This window comes from Carassius carassius, chromosome 43 (assembly GCF_963082965.1).
Source record: "Carassius carassius chromosome 43, fCarCar2.1, whole genome shotgun sequence".
Taxonomy (NCBI): Eukaryota; Metazoa; Chordata; class Actinopteri; order Cypriniformes; family Cyprinidae; genus Carassius; species Carassius carassius.
Genome location: NC_081797.1, coordinates 5,701,072 through 5,718,925, shown reverse-complemented (window position 1 = coordinate 5,718,925; position 17,854 = coordinate 5,701,072). Strand labels below are relative to the sequence as shown.

General features: G+C 38.6%; 1 protein-coding gene across 4 annotated transcripts; it reads right to left on the bottom strand.

Moving 5' to 3' along the window:
* Positions 1-323: 323 nt before the first annotated feature.
* LOC132124893 (potassium voltage-gated channel subfamily C member 1-like) lies at positions 324-16,381 on the bottom strand. 4 transcript variants are annotated; one of them, XM_059536044.1, is made up of 5 exons: positions 15,162-16,381; positions 6,653-7,586; positions 4,663-4,839; positions 4,073-4,196; positions 3,152-3,271 (listed from the first exon to the last, which is right to left on the bottom strand). In XM_059536044.1, the coding sequence occupies exons 1-4, from the start codon at positions 15,726-15,728 to the stop codon at positions 4,090-4,092; spliced, it is 1,785 nt and encodes a 594-aa protein (XP_059392027.1). In that variant the 5' UTR covers positions 15,729-16,381; the 3' UTR covers positions 3,152-3,271; positions 4,073-4,089. The 4 variants fall into 4 exon arrangements, with proteins under 4 accessions (XP_059392025.1, XP_059392024.1, XP_059392027.1 ...); XM_059536042.1 differs by lacking the exons at positions 3,152-3,271; positions 4,073-4,196 and adding an exon at positions 324-764 and having other exon boundaries at positions 15,162-16,380; XM_059536041.1 differs by lacking the exon at positions 4,073-4,196 and having other exon boundaries at positions 2,893-3,271; positions 15,162-16,378.
* Positions 16,382-17,854: the final 1,473 nt, after the last annotated feature.

Genomic DNA, 17,854 nt, shown 5'->3' with positions numbered 1-17,854 from the left:
TAAATGTCAAATATAAATATTTAAGACAAATACAATTTTGAATCAGTGAGATTTCATTGAGGGCGGAGCCTGATTAGTCGCGTCTGATTAGTACGCGGTGCATCTCTAAAGTTACCAGCCAATCAGCTACAAAATATATCAAATTGCCATTTGTTCTACAGAAAGGATTGTAAAAGTGAACGCTGCAAACAGTGCAAAAGGCATTTTTCTACATGGTAACTACAATAGTACAAAATGCGGGAAAACAGTTGCTAATTTTTTTTTCTCCCTACTCAAACATGATCACAAAGGTTGGTGATTAGTTTTTTGTTTTTTTTTTCCACTGAAATGTGATTAGTGACTGGAGTAACATTTTTACAACATTTAAACAACCTAAAACAAACACTTCAATGAAATAAAAGAAAGGTCATGTTTTCACAAAACTAGCACACACAAGTACCATGTACAACACTGACACTCATGAACGGAAAAATAACAGGCACTTCGCACAGCACAATAAACCACGTACAAAACAACGCTACTTACGGCTGAACAACTACAGCTTCTCTTGGTAACTGTGCTACATCTACGCTGAATTAATCCTTAGTCACAACTCGGACGAGAAGTGCTAATTTACAACAGCACACACTCACAAACGCACTAAATACGGTACTATCAGGTGGGGGATGTGGCTTTATGGTTGACACACATAGTGGTTGGTACACCATGGTTCATTACACACACTGACTCGGTTGGTTGTCTGCTTCGGTTGGCGCGCTGGGTCTCTAAAAAAACACGGAGAGAAAACAACAACAACAAACAACAAGGAAAATCATATTAATACACCAAACGAACAGCACAGAAACATGGGAGAGGGGTGGGCAGATGAAGAAGTTTGGCGGGATTGTTGTGCCTCGAACAGTGCAAGCAATCAGGGTGATGTGTGTCAAGCAGGTGAATATGACCTTCTTTACAGGCTCATGGTAAACTCAGGGTTTACCATGCACTCTTCCATGCTGCATTCATTCAGATACGGTGTAAGTCTACAGGTTATTGTTAATATGATTAACTCATCAGGTCATGCTGTGATTGGTTTTGTACGCAGTGGGACGGTGTGACATGCTCGGTTAATGACTTGTGGCATGCTAACGGTGTGCGAAATAGGGCATGATCACCGCTAGTCCTGCCTCGGCTCTCCTGTTTCAATCCCTCCACTTTACCGGGAGGTCACACACTCTCTCTTTGACCTTTCTGACCTTTTAAGATGCAAGTGTGATTGTGCATCCTTTTACCAGGATTGAATTATGAGCTAGTAACACTGGTGCATAATTGCAACTTTAAATACGGACTGTAAAGTCCAAAAATAGCTGCCGGGAAAAACAGCTCAGTGATAAAGATAGGGTGAAAGATCAAAGAGACATCACAAAAACAGGCACGGCTTATTGCCAAGCAACCGGGGGAGTCATGTATGCATGTTCTGTCAAAGAAAACCAGAGTCTATATACAGATTGGATACAAAATTTATTTCATGCAAGGTTCATATTTACAGTTTTGTCATTCGCATATGTATTTTTGCATAAAAGTGCATGCATTTACCTCTCCCCAAATAATCCCAAAAGTACACTTGATTATTTTCTTTTTTTAAAGACGTTTTATTTTGTCAACTGCACGATACATCTATATTGTATATTTTCTTTGTGATTTGCTACATTGTTACACGTTTGAAAATGTGATATACACATTTATGTATTCCAGATAAATCACATTTGAAACTGAATTTATGAAAAATATGTTTGTTTCTTTTTGTGAAAATAAAACCTTATTTATATAATAGCTGATTTTTTTAATTGAAATTCTGCTATTTAAATATGCCTGCTCTGTTTCAATCTGAACGAATGTTCGACTCACTAGCTGCTACAGTACCAATAGATACAAGGTGTTTAAAAAAACACCAGAGATCATAGTTTGGGGAAAGGCAAAAAATGTAAAAATAAAAAAACAATTGCTACATATATTGTATGTCATCGTAAATGATATCATACTCTGCATCAGATATATTTAAAGAAGCTTTGGATGAAAAAAACTATTTTTGTTACACTGTTTCAATAAACTTACATTGTTTTCTCAGATAGTTTCCCATGCAAGGCATGCAAATGCAAATGAAGTTTCTTCAGTCAAGTTTCTATGTTGGTGACATGTGCATCACTTGAATCATGATTGTTTAGTGTCATTTCAAACTAACTTATCTTATATCATATATGAAAAAGCCATTGTCTCATCTTTTTTCCCCCCTTTCAATGGTGTCCAATAGCACCTAATGAAAACCACACCTTAAAACACTCAGGGTTTGGGGAAAAAAGGAGTTATGAAGGTGAGAGAAAGAGAAGAAAGAACAGTGCAGAATATCGAAAGTGAGGAAAGAAATGAGACAGCATAGAAGGTGGAGGGGAGTCAGATGAGACCACTGCATAGGGAGATGAGAGACTGTGGAGAAAAGAAAGAAGAGAAATGGAAGAGGACAAGAATAGATGAGGAGAAAAAAGGGAAGGAAGAGAAGAGAGGAGGAAGGTCGCATGAAGAGGAAGGGGAAGGGAGGAGGAAGAAGAATGCAAAGAGTGGAAATAGCAAGGAAAAAATAATGAAAGAAGAGGGAAGAGGAAAGAGCAAGTGAAAAGAGGAAGCAGAAGGTAAATAGAGAAGGAAGAGGAAGGAGAAAGACAGATAATGAGGAAGTAAAAGAGAATAAGAAGGAGCAGAAAAGGACATGGGAAATGAAATGAGGAATGAGAAGGAGAGAAGAAAGAGATGAGGAAGGACATGTGAATTAGCAGAGGAAGTTGAAGTAGAAGATAGGAAAAGAGGCAAAAAAAGAACAAGGAAGAGGATAAGGAAGGATAAACTGAAGATGAAAAGGAGATGATAATATACAAAGTAGAAAATAAAGAAGGAAAGGGGAAGAAGAGGAAGGAAAAGTGAGAAGGACAGAGGATTAGAAAGAAAATAAGAAGGAGATGGAGAAGAAGAGAGTAAGCAAGAGGAGCAAGAAGAAGTGTTCAAATGAAAAAGAGTTTAATGAGAGATGGATGGTACACAGTGACACGGTGTGAGCAGGCGTCTCTGCGCAGCACTGCGGAGCGAGGGCCTCTGATTGGTTAGTTTTGTTGTCCATGCTACAGGATGGATGGGATGGGAGAGTGGACCTGCTGCATGAGACAGGGCGGGCTGCAGGGCAGGGCCGACACTGAGGCCACGCCTCCAGACATGCGGCTATGGCTCCATGGCTTTTCATAACCTTCATTTGAAGAGAAAAAGGGCTTTCAGTAAAACCTCAGAGCAGTCTTCAACTCTAGACAAAGACTCTCTGCCAAGGTTTGCTTGTAAATAAATATCCTTCTTAAAGTAGGTTCATGTATGTTCATGTATGTGTATGCACAGATTAGATTTGGTTAGTGTTGCTTTGACATTGTACTTGTTATGTGCATTGTTAGCCAGTTGACAGTGACTGATTGCCAAGTCAACTGCATCATCCTCCGTGCATTCTATACTTCAAACTGTCTACTGCATGCATGAGGTGGTTTCACAGTGCTGTACAGCACAACACAGGTTCAGATAGACATCAAAGAACTCAGCCAGACACATCAGCCCAACAAGAAACAATCGTATATGTACAACCAGTTTTTTGGTAGTGCAGCTGCTTAACTACCAGATGATGCTACTTCTGTTAAATATAGGGCTAACTACGGGACTAACAAGCAACAGAAGTATTTCACTTTTACTTAATGCTTAGACTAACACTTTCTTGTCCTCAATGTGTTATCTTTATTGCAAGAGTTAAGGAAAGACTTTGATTCCCTGGCATAGTCTTATCTTGACCACCCTGTTGAAATGACCAGCATAATTGGTTGTGTTATGCATACTGGTAGCAGTGTCCAGAGAAAACTACTTAACTAGCTCTTCCAGCAAGTCTTCTTTTGTCATCCAGCATCACCATTCTGGCCCCAAAAGTTGGACCAGCACATAACAAGCCTGGATAAGCATGGGAATTCATGCTAGGAAACTGGTCTTTTCAGTAGGGTATCATGGCTAATGGCACCTGTTTGCTGTTAATGTTCAACTGAGAGCTTCTGACTGGCTGAGTTCTTGCCATGTGATCACATGCCCCATATCCCATGCTGCATCTCTTGTGAAGTTCACCAGGACCACCCGCCATTGTGAATCTGCATGCAAACAAGCACACTGCTATACATTATGCTGAAACTTATTTAATTTACCGTATATAAACATTGTTTTCATAAACAATGTTACTGTTTATTTAAAAGTGGACCCTCACATAATGGTCCACTGAATCTGCCTGAAATACATACTGTAAAATGTACTGCATTTGCATGAATACATTAGGAAAAACTGGCACGGAATGTTCTTCTCAAAGATCTTGTTCGGACTGAGCTATAAATGAAAAGAAGCATGTTGACGGCTCACTTGGATATCTCATTTCTATCGCAGCTTTTCCTGTCAACCTTAGAGTAACGGCAGACTTGAGGAGCTATCAGACTGCAAGAAAGAAGGCTGAGTGACAGTCGGTCATTTTGCACTGAAAGAGCATCTTTGATCGACAGCTGCTCCACTTTCAGACACAGCACTGGCAGTGCTCTGACGGCTATCAGTGATTGGCTGGTTACGTACCCTTCCTGACTCTCCCCCCTGTGTGACTGGCTCGTTCTCCTCCGGAGGTGAGCAGGAAGCATGGTCTCTCACGGTCCACAGGGCTGAATACTTCCTCGGGCGACACTGCCTGGTCGATGTGAGGACAGTCCTCATTGGCCAGGGCAGCTTTGGAAGGCTCCCCGTTCACTTTAAAATCTTCAGTCACAGGCAAAGAGAGATGACTCATTATAGATTGATGCAAGGTGACATGCAGGATTTATTTCAGGCTATCAACACTGCAAAACATCCTGAAAACCAAACCACTCTTAAAATTCAAACCTGCTGATTTGTAAATGACATTTCTGCAAGAAACAGAGATGCTTTTTCCACCGTGCATGATGTTATCCAAATTCACCTGGCTCTAATATTTTCTAACACTAGAAAGCCATATTGTACTGGTATGTCATGACCTAGGTCAGGGTTACTTAAGGTGACCCACTGTCCTGTCGAGCTCCAACCTTAAGCAAACAAACTTGAACCAGATAATCTCTTTCAGAATTACTTAAAAATTAAAGGCAGGTTAGTTAAAGCAGGGTTGGACTTGAACTTTGTAAAACATTGGGTCTACAGGAGCAGGAATGAATACCCCTGACCTACATGTAGAATTTATTGTCAGTTTCACAAGCCCTTTCCCTGTACGTCCTTAAAACATACCATGCCCTTTCAAATCAATAGATTTTAAGCATTCTCTGACATAGCATAATCTCTGGTGTGTGTAGTTAGCCTTAATTGCTAAGTTGGACTATATGTAATTTAGATGCCTGTGAAAGCTTAGAGTAGTGGTAAGCTTCCATGAGAGCAAATCCACTGAGAAATGAAAAGATTTCTGCATTTCTAAAACTATTACTACTTTTTAATTTTCAAAAACAAGACCACTATTTACTCAGAAATATTAATCACAAGGTTCTTGTCTAAAATCAAAACTACCAGTAGATTCATTATTCAGATGTGTCCAACTCAAGTTCAGTTCATTCTTGCTAAACGTCTAAGAGCTCAGCAGATCAACATGCTAAACCAGGGGTGTCATACTCAATTACTGGAGGGCCTACAGAGTTCCGTTTCAACCCTGCTCCAACACACATACCATGTAGTTTTTAAATAAACCTGAAGGACTTGATTAGTTGGATCAGGTGTGTTTAATTAGGGTTGAATCTAAACTCTGTAGGGCTCCAGCCCTCCAGGAACTGAATTTGACACCCCTGTGCTAAACTAACAGAATAACATTAAAAGAGTCAAATGGCACTTTTCCACTGCATGGCACGGCTCGGTACGGTTCAATTTTTAGGTGGTTTTCCACTGGGTACAGTACCTGGTACCTGGTTCTTTTTTTAATACCACCTCGGTTGAGGTTCTAAGTGAACCATACCATTACCAAAATGTGATGTGTAACCTCTTCTGATCACGTATTGGCTGGAGAAAATTGTCACCTCCTGCGTCACTGAACTTGCGACACAAACACAAAAGAACCACTAAATTTAAATCAGCAAACCCAGCAAAGGGTCGTATGCAATTGTTTTTTTAACAGCCAAAAAGTTTTGTTGTGTGTTGCAGAAGTACAGACGTTCCTCTTGTTGATAGCAGAGGAGTGGATCCAGCGAGAGCTTGATGGGGTGACGCGGAATAAAAAAAAAAATGTTTTCACAGGTCATGGCAGTAGAGACAACTATAACGACGTGAATAATCCCACCCACTCTAAAGTGATACTAAACTGCAGTGGAAACCCAAACCGCGACGAGCCGTGCTATGCCGTACCGTACTGAGCCGAGTCATACCACGCAGTAGAAAAGCACCAAAAGTAAGACAAATATCTTCTATATTCTTCTTCAGAACTTTCTACAGTCAAAAAACTTGGTAAAACCAAATAATTGAACCTCTTGAGTAAACCAAAAAAGAAAATAATTTAAGGTTACCATTTCACTGTCGTTTCACTTTGATAGAAATTCACAGATTATAAAATATTAGCTCCTACCTTGGTATCTGATCTCAGAGACCTCTTCCTGCGCCAGGGGGCATGTGTCACTGTGTGTGCTGGGTCGTGGGGAGTTAATCGCTGACTTGCAGTAGTTGGGAGACCCCAGTTGAGGTGCTCGTGGGATATGTTTATTTTTTTTCTTTGGTAGTTTTTGTTTCGCCATGGCTAGGGAGTAGTACATGCCGAAGTTGTTCACAATTACAGGTACAGGCATGGCAATCGTCAGCACACCTGCCAGAGCACACAGTGCACCCACCAGCATGCCAGATGTTGTCTGAGGGTACATATCGCCATAGCCAAGAGTTGTCATTGTTACCACAGCCCACCAAAAGCCAATGGGGATGTTCTTGAAGTGTGTGTCATTACTGGCGTAAGGATCATTGAGGTTTCTTCCAAAACGTTCAGCATAGTAGATCATAGTGGCAAAGATTAAGACTCCGAGTGCAAGGAAAATAATGAGGAGGATAAATTCATTGGTACTGGCACGAAGTGTGTGCCCTAGTACTCGCAAACCCACAAAGTGTCGCGTCAGCTTGAATATACGGAGAATTCGAACGAATCGTACCACACGGAGGAAACCCAGCACATCTTTTGCTGCTTTGAAGGGGAGTCCGCTCAGCCCTACCTCCAGGTAGAAGGGGAGGATGGCCACAAAATCTATAATGTTGAGGGCATTTCTGACAAATTTTAATTTGTTTGGACAGGTAGTCACTCGGATTAGAAACTCAAAAGTGAACCACACAACACAGACACCCTCAACGTAGGTTAACTGCACCATAGTCTCCGTCACGGGAAAGACACGCTCCCTCGTTTCATTGCCCACCATGTAAGTCTCTGTGTGGTTGATGATGGGATTGAAGGCCTCATGAGTCTCCAAACAGAATGTGGTAATGGACACCAAAATAAAGAACAAAGATGCAAATGCTACCCACTGTGGGAAAAAGAGAGAGAGAGAGAGATGTTATGTAAGACCTTAATGAAAGTCTAAAAATTGCAGTTCTTTCAAATTTTGTCTTCCAAACTTTCTGTATAACATTCGTTCTTCTGTGGAACACAACAGGGAAGATTTTGGAAGATAGCGCTTGTCTATGCTGATAGCTTTCTATAACTTCAGAAGACATGATACTTAAGTACCTTTATGGTACTTTTTCAATACTTACATACAATACAACATGATAGAATGACAGAATTCTTTTAATGCTTGTTTTTTTTTAATTCCTTACAAAACAGATGTGACACACAGTTCAGCTATAAATAGGTTTTCCCAACATCAGAGCAGACAAAAATAAATCCAATTACAACATCATGAAAACACCCTTTCAGCAGAATTCAGAAGAAGTGCACTTGGATAATGTCACATCTTCAGTTTCTCAAATGTGCTCCTGAAAAGTGCCACGTCTACAAATGGGGGGTTTAACAGATGAAACTCAAAAACACTGTGTGCTCTCAAGGAAAGCATTGAATGACAGAAACGCACCAATATGACTACCCTCCACCACTTTGGGATAATTTGGGATAATCAGCCTCTTACAAGGTTACCACATGCAGATTTGGTGAGATGTTCCCTTGGGTGCTTTGAAAGAGGATGGAGGAGGTTTGCACCACTTACATGGCAGCTTACCGTAAGATAGAACAACAAGCATGGACAGATGGAACTGGATTTCAGTAGGGGGACCCCACCACAGGATGACTGAATACTGGCTAGTGGTGGAATTACATAAGTGCAAGTTGGCCATGTTTTCCTTACCTTGGGATTGTCTTCTGGCAACTCCATTATGTATGAATTTAATATTCTGCTCAAATTAAATATTAAATTAGGCTGTAAATCTGAATGACAAATCATCCATCAGCGCATAATAGAAATTCAATGAATCCTTGGAATTTAACAATCACTTTAACACAATTTTTTCATTTTCTTTAAAAAATAAAAAAATTGGTTTATTCTTGCTTGGCTGTTTAGAAGTCAGTACTCTAATACTTGGGTTTTCTGGATGGCTGCTTACCAGGTCTCAGTTGCTCCCTTTAATGTAAATATATTGGATTTTCTCACCCATTTTATCTTCCATCGGGAAAAACTGTGAGTCAAACCACTCTGAAGGGCAATAGCACCTCTTCTTAACAGTCCACATGGTTTGATGTATCATTCTCAAGTCAAGCCAAAATGTAATGCTTGGAACAGCAGTACCAAATGCATTGCATGCTAATTTCTAAAAAAAAATACAATTGTTGACCTATTTTCAGTTATAAAAAGTAGAACTGTCAAACGATTAATCGCATTCATAATAAAAGTTTTTGTTTACATAATATATGTGTGTATACTGAGTATATTTAATATGTATACAGTATATAAATACAAGCACATGCATATGTTATGTATGTGTGTGTGTGTGTGTGTGTGTGTGTGTGTGTGTGTGTGTGTGTGTGTGTGTGTGTGTGTGTGTGTGTGTGTGAATATATAAATGTATAAACATTAATATTTTCAAAATATATACTGTAAGTTTGTGTATTTATATATACATATTAAATATACACAGGACACATACATAATATAATTGATGTTGGATGTGATTAATCACAATTAATTGTTTGAAAGTACTAATAAAAAGCAACCATTCCAGAATTACCATTTTTGTAAACAATTATCTTCAAATTTTTACTACTCACTCAGCCAACTCATGACCAAATTTCATTGTATCATTACTGAACCAATTACAGATGATTTTCATTCATATAATTATATCTGCATTTACAATACGTAAGCTAGTATCCAATATCAATGTTCTTTTGCTCATATACCATGTTTCATGAAGTTCATTAATATACCTTCTCTGTCCTGATCTGCCTCTGGTTCTTACAGCTAGCAACACCTTTCAGTTATTTGATTCACATAAATTCTTCTTCCACAGGCGGTTTATATCTGGGTCAGCCAGTGCTTAGTCTAACAGACACTATTCCCTAGATGTGACTCGTTTCCTGTGTTTGTAGGGAGGAGAAACATTTTGGCAGCAAAAAGCATATTTCTCCATTGATGAGCATTCAAAAGAATCCATGTATTTTGATGGGGAAAAAAATGCGCAAGAGAGATTTAAATTGCAAATATTTGAATTTCCTATTGTATGTGTTGTTAACAGGGCCAGTTTTGTTTTTGGAAGGCTCTTAAAAGTGTAAAATAGACACATTTTTCCAGTTTCACATCACAGCTCATTGCCGTGGCAATTTCCTACAGCTGCACAGTAATTATGCTCTGATTCATTCAAAGACGGATGTGGGATACAACTTGATATCTTAATGATGCTCGAAAGATGACGTACAACATAAGGAAATAATTAACATGGCATTGCTACACTTCTCAATGAAGACTACTATGCAAGCATTTGTTCTGCTGATTATCAACATAGAGGAAAGTTTTGATTTACAACCTGTCTCTGCAAACAATGCCTTTTTTACATGCCATTGTACCTGGAATTTACAGTTTTCACAAGTTCTTTCCAGTTTTATATAAAAAATGCATCAGATGGTCATTGAACAGACTGGGGCGGTAAAAAAGCAGTTAATAATTCCTCAAGGTAAGACATGAATTACATAATCTCTGCTGCTTTTTTTCTCATTTACAGATGCTTATACATTTTGTGTAATTCATGCAAAACAACAAATGCTACAGATATCACATTTGAAAAAGGGCTTTTTTTATATTGCTGAATCACTTTTGCTCTCCTCAAACTGAGGGCGAAAGCACATTCTCACGACCTTGCAAATCCCAGAGGGCAACAGTTTGATCCATGAGAACGTTTTATCCTCACTCTCTCATTGATCAAGATAAACACAAAGAACAGCTTGATCCCCTTGATCTCAGGGGACACAACATGATCCATTTCTCCCCTTTGCCCTCCCATCACACACTGATGAAGTGACAGTCCATTTTAAGTTTTAACCCTCCACACACATCTTCTTATTCTGAATGGTCGTCAATGGAGAAAATGCTTTTTTGAGTCCAGATGGTGTATTTACGGCATCTACCAGTAGGGGCTAATGCAACCATGCTAACCAGCCAAACCCCGATCTCTTGCAGTACTTTCTGGCAATATATCTTTCTGTGAATCTAGTCCTTTTTCACACCATTAGGGATGTTGACTGCAGACATACTGACAGTCAATCTAAAGCATCATCATTTGCAGCCATTTACTCTGGGTTAAAGAGCCCATTTTCATTTTTCATCCCTTGAAAAAATCCTGTGAGCGCCAGTGCTGGGAATTTTGAAGTGCTGGTAACTGTGTTAGTGGGTGGGCGGCCCGACGCTGATTCATTCTGTGTGCAAGTGTATGTTTGTGTGTATACCAATGTGTTACTGTGATGCTGATGCAGCTGAGATATGAGATGTTCTCATTAAATACACTCACACACCTCAGCCAGGCAGACGAATGAATGACGTGCAGCTTGATAATTACTGTGAGGATGAGTCTGGACAATCTACATGCATGCAGACAGCGTCTGAGCCATAGGCCTTGTGTGTTCACCTCCTGTTCGATTATGGCACAGTGCAGCTGGAATTTATATTCTCTTTCTCAGAAGAATTTCTGGGTCTGAACAGGGTTTCATACTAAGCCGGACCCATTTACACCAAAATGAAGGGCATTGGCTTGTGATTGCATTGACAGACAATAAGACAAAAATTTAGCTTATGGTTCCCATAAAAAGACTTCTGGTTGTTGTGTGTCCAGACCACATTTAACACACACACACACACACACACACACACACAAACACAAAACAAAGCAAAACAAACAATTAAATAAAATACTAATTCATCTAAATTAAAATTCAATTAATTTTGACTAATACATTTTTAAAATGCAAAGAGATACTGTAAGAGAATGATTTCCTTTATTTTAATCAACATAAAGTATCAAAATAAATACTGCTTTATTTAATCCATTTATTTAATATAATTAATTGTATGTAATTATTTACCATTTTAAAAAGTGCAATACATTGATATGAATGGATAGCTTAACTGACTTGAAAATAAAACCTTATATAAAAACTTATAAGAAAATGTTTAATGTAAAACAATGTTATTTGTTAAGGCTTAATAGTAGACCTCACTGTGTTAAAAAATAAAATAAATAAAAATAAAAAAATAAATAAATTGATTTCTTCTTTCTCACTTTTGATTTTGGGGTTAAAAATGACCTGGACATGTTCTTGACCAGTTTTGTAACATTCACACCTTCACAGGCAATACTGTAGGAGAACGACAGGACACATTATCAACCACAGAGCGGCATCTGTTGTTTGCAATGCAACGGACAAACTAGCTAACATCAGAAAACAACAGAACACCTCACTCGAAATGATCCTATTTCCTGTTATATTTTACAAAACATGCAACTAAGACAAAATGACAGATTCACCTGATCCTGTACTGAGGTACGGTGCTGTAGCATCATCATTTTGAAAGAGGACCAATGCCAAGTTTCCAACAGTTAGCTTTATAACAATGTTTCTATAATACTGAGAAAATGCATTTATTTATTTTATATAATAAAAAAAAATCCTCTATCATTCTTGTCAGTTTCTATCTCTAAGAAGCCTAAACCTTTTGCTTGTCTTTACAAAATGCATGCCCTGCAGGCTTCTTGGCTTTTAGTTTAGATAAAGATAAAGAAAGATGTCATCTGTGATCACAGCAGGTAATTGAGTTGTCAAGTTGTAATGTAATTAAGATATTCTTCTTGATGGAGGCGACCTAAAAATAACTCAAAACAATTGAATTGACTTGATCTAGAGTAGAAACGGCATGTACAATGCAGTTTACAAGGCTGACCGCGCCACCTATGCATATGGAGTCTAGCCATGACTCCAACATCCCAATTCATTCATCTGAAATCTTTGTATTTTTTCCAGCCACCTCCACTTGAGAAGCAGAGAGGCGCTGAATTTAGAAAACGTGGTAAAAATAATCCAGCATCGTTGACAGGAATGCATATTTGATGCAGAAACCCAACTTTCCCAGCACGCATCAGCGATTGCTCAGACTGTGTATTAAAAACAAGTCATGCAGAGGATCTAAATCACAAATCCTGGCTGTGGTCGATGTCCATAAGCGGACTTCATCAAACCCATTACTGCTTGATTTGCTATCAGGCAGCTTGGTTCATGTTTCTCTGTGGTGCTGCCAGGAGTCGAGCCACTTTTCCTCAGATCCAGCAGACAGTGTTGGACAGCCTGGCTCCTGGCAGAGCAGCCCAAAGCCAAATGAATAATACATTTCCTTCTAGAAAACCAGTCTCACCTACAATTTATTTGTTTAGATGCATCATCCACATTCAAAACCTACCTGAAACTCTTTCTACACTGGTGGCTAAAAGTTTTAAATAATAGAATTTTTACATTTTTTGAAAGTCCATTCTTATGCTTACCAAGGCTGCATTTCTTAAAAATAATATTATTGCATTTGAAAAAAATCTGTGTTCTATTTGAATATATTTTAAAATGTAATTTATTCATGTGCTCATTTTTTTAATGGTCATTTCTTATTTTTATCAATGCTGAAATAGTTTTTTGGTGCTTAATGTTTTAATGGAAACTGTGATACTCTACAATAATTTGGGAGAAAAAAAGAAAGGAAAAAAGAAAAGAAATGGAAAGAAATTTACAATTTAAAAAATAATAAAAATGTTTTTACTTTTATTCAGTTATGATGTAATAAATTCAGAAGTGACAGTAAAAACATTTATAATATTATGCAAAAAAAAATTTAAATAAACTCTCTATTCATCGAAGAATCCTGAATTGTTTTACACAGTTTCCACAAAAATAAAAAAAATATCAAGCAGCAAAAACTTTTTCAGCATTGATAAGAATAAGAACCATTATTAATAACTGAGTACCAATAATAATTGAGCAGCCAGCCAGCAAATTAGAATGATTTCTGAATGACTGGAGTAATGATGCTTAAAATTAAGTTTTCCATCACAAGAATAAATTACATTTTAAAATCTATTCAGATAGAAAACAGTTGTTTGAAATTGGAATAATATTTCACAATATTACTATAAGTTTCGATCAAACAAATGCAGTCTTGGTCAGCATTAGAGACATTTTAAATCCTAATTATTCTAAACTTTTGGCCACCATTATAAGTCTTAAGTTTTTTCTACAATCTGCTCGCTTAGATCTTGGAGGACATCCATCTCCTGCTCTGTCAGTGCCAAAGCGGTGGGCTAGAGTCAGTAGAGCTGACCTGTTTTAACCTGGCTGCCAAGACTAGTAGAAATGCTGGGATGGTGTTCATCTCCGATTAAGAGCTTATAGGGTTCCTGCTGAGAGAAATGATGGGACAGCGGTGAGGGCAAAGAGCTGACATTTGAAATGAGCTAATGAAATGCTCATAAAATCTCAAGGGGAGAGTGTCTTTCACAGTACAAGTGCCCTTAAATGCTTTATGTGAGTGCATCTTTAGTGTTTGCGTGCTTTGGGGTTGTGTGTATCTGTGTGTCTCTAGGGGTGAGGTGCAAAACAGACGAGCTGCAGTTAGTGGCAGCGTGCTCTTGAAAAAAACATGATCTGTATGGACAAGCAAGGATGTGAGCAGTCTTTATTTCCAACCCTTAGTCAGTCAGCAAATCACAGTCACTTGATAACCTTCATCAGGCAGAGGAGACAACAAAACTAAGGTGCACTGTGGTAAAGACTTGTAAACAAATTAAGTTATTTTTTACTATAAAAGTATGGCAGTGCATGACATCATCTTATGGCTTCTTTTAGCTTGTGAAAGAGATGGTGGGTATTATTTCAAGGTCACCCAGAGTTGTGGGATGTGCTCAGAGATGTGGTCACCCAGAGTCTCTATCTCTCCATAAGTCTGCAATTGGGTCATTCCATGGGGGGAACAAATCTCAAGAATATATGATTAAAAATTACTCTAGTTTTAGTAGCCATTTTTCTCGTCAACCACAAAAAAATATATATTATTTTCATTTATTTAATTAGATAATTTATTTTCCTGTTCAGTTCTATAATGAGGATGTGTTTTTGGCCTACTTATAATTAAATAAATAAATAAACTATTTTGCATTTATTCTATAAACAGTTTGTACTATATATATATATATACAAACACACACTAAACAATGTATTATATGAATTATAATATTTTCAGTCAAACATAATAAAATAAAATAAAATGTACCTTCACTTTGCAATTTTCCTTCAGAATGTTTCAAATCTGGCAGAAATGTACTTTATACATTTATTTTATTTTATTGTGAAAATTACCTTTTCAAAGTAGAGAGGACCTAGTGGAATGACCCAGCTCATATCAAAATCAAGACTCACCGATGGGCTCATTAGGATCATTTGTCTGACACGGTATTATGCCTAAAGTGTTTTGCTGGTCTGCAAACTGGTTTTAAAGCGGTTTAGAGCACTATTCACACTGGAAGTCCAACAAACCATATCTTTTTCCGAGAACACGTAGCCTAATAGCTTTTCTCAATGAACTCACCCGTGCGTATTTTGAGGAGTACGGGTCCTCAAAGAGCGCCCACGTCTTTTTCTGCCACCTGCTCCAGCGTCCGGACCTGTTATCGGGCGAGTCGCCTTGCGCGAGTCTCCGGGTCATCTCAACGCCCTCATCCCCCTCGGACGCCTCAGCAACCCCCTCAGGCTCCGGGTCTTCATGCCCGAGATCCAGAGCAACTCCGGCGAAGCTGTCCAAAGCCTCCTCCGCCTCTCGATGCTGCCGGTAGGTCATCCAGCAACACGGTTCCACGTCTGTCTCGTCGATCCCCCAAAACGCCAGCTCTTCCTCATACAAAGGTCCACACACGTCCGCCGGGCAATGCAGCTTGCCCGTGCGATAATAGTTAAGAATGTGGGAGAAAACGCCGGGGTGACGGTCGAAGAAAAACTCCCCGATGTTTGCATCATAATCGAAGTTATTAAGCGCGTCGGGCTCCGCCAGCCAGGAGAGTCGAGTGCCGGGCAGGGTGCGCAGGGTGCTGCGGTAGGTCTGGTGCTTGATTCCTCCGACGTTGATCACGATGCGATCCTTGTCGTCCCCTTGGCCCATCGCGTACCCCTCTAGTCATATCTCCAACCCGTGGACCGTCATCATAGCGCTGCGACCCATGTTCAGAAAATTCAAATGTGTTTACGATCGTGCCAGGTGCGCCTCAAAGTGTCAATGCCAACAACAGAATTCCAAAACCCTTGAATGACTTCTAAGATGCGAACGCGTTTACCCTCCAATACCCCAATATCCCCCCCGACTCGGGTTTGAGGGCGTCAGGAATGGTTTTTTTATGGTGTCATTGGGCGCAGGGTGGTGCTGAACGGACAGCGCCAGTCATCCGTCGAGCCTTCATAACTCCAGCGTCCCTATTGTGTTACAGCTTCCCCTGGAAAACAAAAACCCCGTTACACGTCCGTTTTCTTTGAGAACGAACAGACGAACCAGCACCAGATCTTGCCTTCAGCAATTCCAGTGGCCTTTAAAAAGGTATGCACAATCGATGTTGCTTTGAATAGTCAGAAGTCCCATTCAAGCGGATCGCTTGCGATGACGGTCTGAAGAACCAGGCGTCGCAGCAACAAGGGAGGGTCTTTCATTCACAGGAGCAGAGCTCTATCTAAAATGTGCTTCCACGCAAACAAAAACTCAACATGTTCTCGGGGTGGAAGACGCACTGTATGGAAAGCCGTTTTAAATTGTAGACCTTAGAAAGAACTACAGTCTATTATGTTGATATAGCGCTTAATGTACTGAAAGCATCACTATGCATTGTATTCTTTGTCCTTCGAAAAATGAACATCTAATGAACTATTTAATAGACTGTAATTTACAAGTCAACCTGGTCTCTAGTTAGCCTAGTTAAGTAATGGCTGCAGTTAGCCCAATTAAATACTGTGAATTTCCTAGTAGGTTGTATGTTTTCTAATGCACTTAAAATTGGTAATTTGTGTGCTAGTGTACTAGAATAAAGATATACTATGGAAAGTGGAATGGTTACTATTAAAAATGAATAGGCTACTTGTAAAGAATCCTTGGAATGCATAGTGAATACAAGTGAATAGTTAATATTTGAACCATAGATCTCCATAGAATTCAATAAAAACGTTTTTTAAATACTTTTTTCTTGAAACTCTGAGAGAAAAATTAATTGTGAGACATAAACTCACAAACGTTTGAAATGTGAAATATTAACTAACACTTAAGAGAGAGAAAAAGTCAGAAATAAGGAAGTTTATTTCCACCACAGATTGAAAAATAAGAAGGTTATTGCACAATTTATCTTTTAAAGATTAATATATATTTTTCTTGAAATTGTGAGTTTATATTCTGAGAAAAATATTCTGTGCCAGAAACAAAAATCTGAATTGTAATATGTAAAGTTAGGGGGGAAAAAATGAAGAAAAAAATATATTTTGAATTCTGATTAAAATAACAAAACTTTTAATAAGCTTCCATAAATAGTGACTAAAATGTGACATACAGTAATACTTCCAGTATTTAAGAAAGGTGTAGCTACTAGTAACATAACAGACACTGGTTAGTTTTAAAGAATAAATCTTAAAACAGCTTGTCATGCACACTGCGTCCTATTTGTATGAGCAGCAGGTAACCTTGTGTTTATGCTGGAGCTCAGCTTGTGAATTGCTCCAAGTTTATTTTTAAAGGACAATGTGGCGATGAGGAGGAGGTGCAGGTCTAAAATCAGAGCACATTTGCCTGGGAGGCGTGTATGACCGTGTACACGTGGAGCCTGGACTAGGAGGTGATTTGTAGCATTTTGGGGACATTTATGTGCAACTGCAGAAATAATACATGCATATGAAATATCAGAGAATTCATCCAATCTCACTGTTCCTTATGGGTAACTCAGAATTCATAAATGAATGAGAAAAGCTTTTATTTTTCCATTGAGAGAAGCTTTAAGCTGTTTGGGGACCAAATACACCAGCCCATTGCAATTGAAGACATTTCATTAAAATAGATTTTATATTCTGATACAGATCTAAATTGACTAATATAAAAGTGCCTTTGTTTTAGCTATAAAGGTAATTATTTCTGAGCAGTCAGAGTCTGCAATGCTTATGGCTGCCTATAGGTGGAAGCATAGTGTGTAAATAAAAAAAAAACAAGATAACTTTTATTTAATAATATAATATAATAATTAATAATATACTAGCCGAGTT